Source organism: Pneumocystis carinii, assembly GCF_001477545.1.
Source record: "Pneumocystis carinii B80 chromosome Unknown supercont1.29, whole genome shotgun sequence".
Classification (NCBI taxonomy): domain Eukaryota; kingdom Fungi; phylum Ascomycota; class Pneumocystomycetes; order Pneumocystales; family Pneumocystaceae; genus Pneumocystis; species Pneumocystis carinii.
Genome location: NW_017264741.1, coordinates 1 through 3,398, shown reverse-complemented (window position 1 = coordinate 3,398; position 3,398 = coordinate 1). Strand labels below are relative to the sequence as shown.

Here is a 3,398-nt window from a genome sequence, read left to right as displayed (position 1 = left end):
ATCATAAACTTTAGCTCTTCTACGATAAGCTTAAACTTTACCCGATAAAGCATAGTTTCGAACTAAGATTCTGTGTTAAAATTATTAAAACTTCATTTCATTCATTTACATTTCTATTATATATAAACAATGGATATATGCACATTTTCATTCTATTAACATTTTTTTCATTCATTTTACATCATTCCCATAACAATCACTCCCAACAACATTATTTTAATCATATCAGGAACTCTTATTTTCATTCCCTCATTCGGTTTTACATCTTCTTCTCCTTCTCCTCCTTTATCTGTCTCTCTGCTTGAATCAGTAGTACATTTGGTAGGCTTGCACTTGCGCATCGAGGTCAACGTCACTGTCGACGTCACTGTCGACGTACTCGTTATCGTACTCGTATGCAATGACGTACGTGTTACCCATGTATCTGTCGTCTGTATCATTGTACACTCTTCTGTTACTTTTCCTCCACTTCCCGATTTGGTTACCGTAACAGTCTTCTCAACGGTCTTCTCATCAGCCTTGCCATCAGTCTTTGTTTCCGTCTTTGTTTCCGTCTTCGTTTCCGTCTTTGTTTCTGTTATTTTCTCTGTATGATGAGGCGTAACTTTTAATGATTCTATTCCTTTGCATAACTCTTCTATTTCTTTACAAGCTTGTTTAGTATCTGGACAATCCTCTTTAAAACCGCAATCTAATTCTAAAGCTTTACATTCTTCTTTCAATTCCAAATACAATTCCAATGCTACTGTCGTTGCATCAAATGCTTTTACCTCTACTTCTGATACTCCTCCATCTACATATGCTCTTTTAACGAGTCCAAGTTTTGCATTATTCTTCGTTTGACCTGATGTGCCTGATGTTCCATCTGGTGCTCCTGGTGGTCCACCTGACGTGTCCGCCTTTCCATCAGTTGATGGCCCTGATGCTGGCGCTTCTGGCGGTGCTGGTGCTGGAGGTGCTGGCGGTGCTGGTCCAGAAGCACTGCCATTCTGCGCAGTTGGCATTGCGGCTTTTCCAGACTTTGATAGCAATAAGCTAGCTTTGTTTGTAGATTCTTCTGCCGCCTTTTTAGCATTTTCGTACTCAGTCTTCATCTTTGTCAACTCATCTTTCGCTTTCTTCAGTTCGTCTTTTAAAGTAAGACATCTCTCTTTTACTTTACCAACTAATTTTTTGCAAACATTTCCCTTGGTAGGATCATCACAATTAGTAAGCAGAATTTTGAATGTTTGATTCTTTTCCAACTCAGTGCAATTCTTTCCTAATGCTTCTTTACATTTTTCTTCATTATTTAAATTTCCTTTCAACAGATGAGTCAAATCATCCTTCGCTTTCAACTTTTTAAAGGTATCACTGCATTTTTCTTCGAGTGCTTCGCAGTTATGATTATTGCCATTCTCTTTTTTCAACTGCTCCGGACAATTCTTCATAAGTTGGTGACAATGTTGGCCCCATGTTGTGCAGAGTTCTTCAAGTGCTGTTTCCTTTCCATTTGCTTGTTCAATTTTTTCTAGAATTCCTTCATTTTTGATGTTGACTTTTAAACTACTACAATCTTGACTTGTATGGAATACCATATAACTACATGTTTCTTCTGGTAAAGCACATGAAACACTAAATGAATTCTTTCTCCTCCTATATAATTGATGGCATTTCTCATGCAATGCCTTTGTACAGTTTTCCTGAATCATTAACGAATCATCCTTTTTTTCTAAAAATACATTTCTAAATCTCTCTGAAACTCTAAAGTATTCACAGCGTCTTTTCAATGTTATACACTTTTCTAAATTCAATAATGAATCACTACTAAGTTCATCACACTTCTCCACCAATTCAAGACAATCCTTTTCTAATGGAAAATCCCTTTGATCATCCAAAAGCGAACTTAACTCTTTGGATTGAAGAAAAATATCATTTGAAAGCCCATAACATAGTTCTTTAGGATAAAGACATCGTGGAAGATATTTTTTATCAAGTTTTGTACAGTTTCCCACTACATATTTTTTACAATCACCAGGATCGCTACGATATCTTACAAGACCAAGCTTTCCCCTCAATTCCTTTTGAAAGAACTTATTCAACATCCTGTCTTGTCCCTTTTTATAGCACGCTGCTCTTGCATTTTGGCACGCTTTATCAATATTATTATCCTTACACGCATTTTCTAAATAGAAACATTCCGACTCAAGTTCTGCACACTCTCCTTTTATAAAAAAAGTTGGCAGCTGTCCCCACAATAAAAGATCTGAATCAGCTTTTTCATATCCTGTAGACAGCCCTTTGAGATAAAGTTTTAATTTGAGATTTGTACATCTTTCTTTTACATTTACATCTAGTAATGCTTTGCATTTCTCTTGTTTATCATTCTCTTTGCATAACTTCATCAAATCAGTATTCAAATACTTAGAAGCATCACATTTATTTAACGCTTCGGTGCACCTTTTATCTATATCCTTCTCTCCCTTGTCTCTGCTCAAGACTAGCAAGAGATCTTGCAGAAATTTTGTACCTGACTTCCTTGGTACATCCACACCTGATTTTCCAATAATAATCCCATGTTTTTCCGCGTTTTTATACACATCATCCAACCCAATACTTCTTAACAACGACGCCTTCGGCTTGACAGGACTAGAATCAGATTCCAGCGCTTTATATGTGATTTTTTTTTTCTCGCATTTCGTCTTATACTCCTCACACTTTGTTTGAGTACACGCTTCTCCATAAAAATGACATTTCTCAAGTCTTTCATGACACTTCTCCGCTAATTCGTTATCTTTAAGATCTTCTTTTAAAGGCTGGCAAACTGTAACCAATTTCCCTTTCAGCGCTTTACACGTTTCATCCGGATCAAGGCAAAAAGTCATCAATTCGTCGCTTTCTCGGCTTAACACTGGGCAAACAGTATTCATCTTTCCTTTACATTTATTCACTTCTTTAGCATCCCCTCCGAGCGCCCTGAAAAGGAGCTCCTCTGCCACCTTTTCACGCTTCAATTTGTAACATCCTTCCCTCAACTTGACACAGTTCTCCTTAAGACTAGCTGGGTCTGCTTCCTCTAAAAGTAAACATTTTTCTTCATGTTTTTCACAAACTTCTTCATCTTTTATGTCTTTCAATGCATCTTGAAGTTCCCCTTCAAAATCTTGCAATTCTGCTTCAACTTTGTCTTTCAGTTCTTTGCATTTATCCTGTTGTTTTCCATCTTCACAAAGTCCTTTAACTTTATCATTCACATTCTCTAGATTTTTATCTGCTTTCTTCAACTCTTTACAATATTTTTCAAGCTCATCTTTGCATCCGTTTTTATATTTCTCCTTCACAATGAAAGCCAAAAGGTGTTCCTCCTTAATCTCATCCGCTACTACTCCTGCTGCTTGCCTCTTAACCGGCCGTGCCAT

The 3,398-nt window shown here is 37.0% G+C and overlaps 1 protein-coding gene across 1 annotated transcript; it reads right to left on the bottom strand.

Annotated features, from left to right (window-relative positions):
- Positions 1-176: 176 nt before the first annotated feature.
- On the bottom strand, positions 177-3,398 carry T552_03712 (hypothetical protein; the record flags this gene model as incomplete). The annotated part of the gene is made up of 1 exon (XM_018372061.1): positions 177-3,398. The coding sequence occupies one exon, from the start codon at positions 3,396-3,398 to the stop codon at positions 177-179; it is 3,222 nt and encodes a 1,073-aa protein (XP_018224163.1).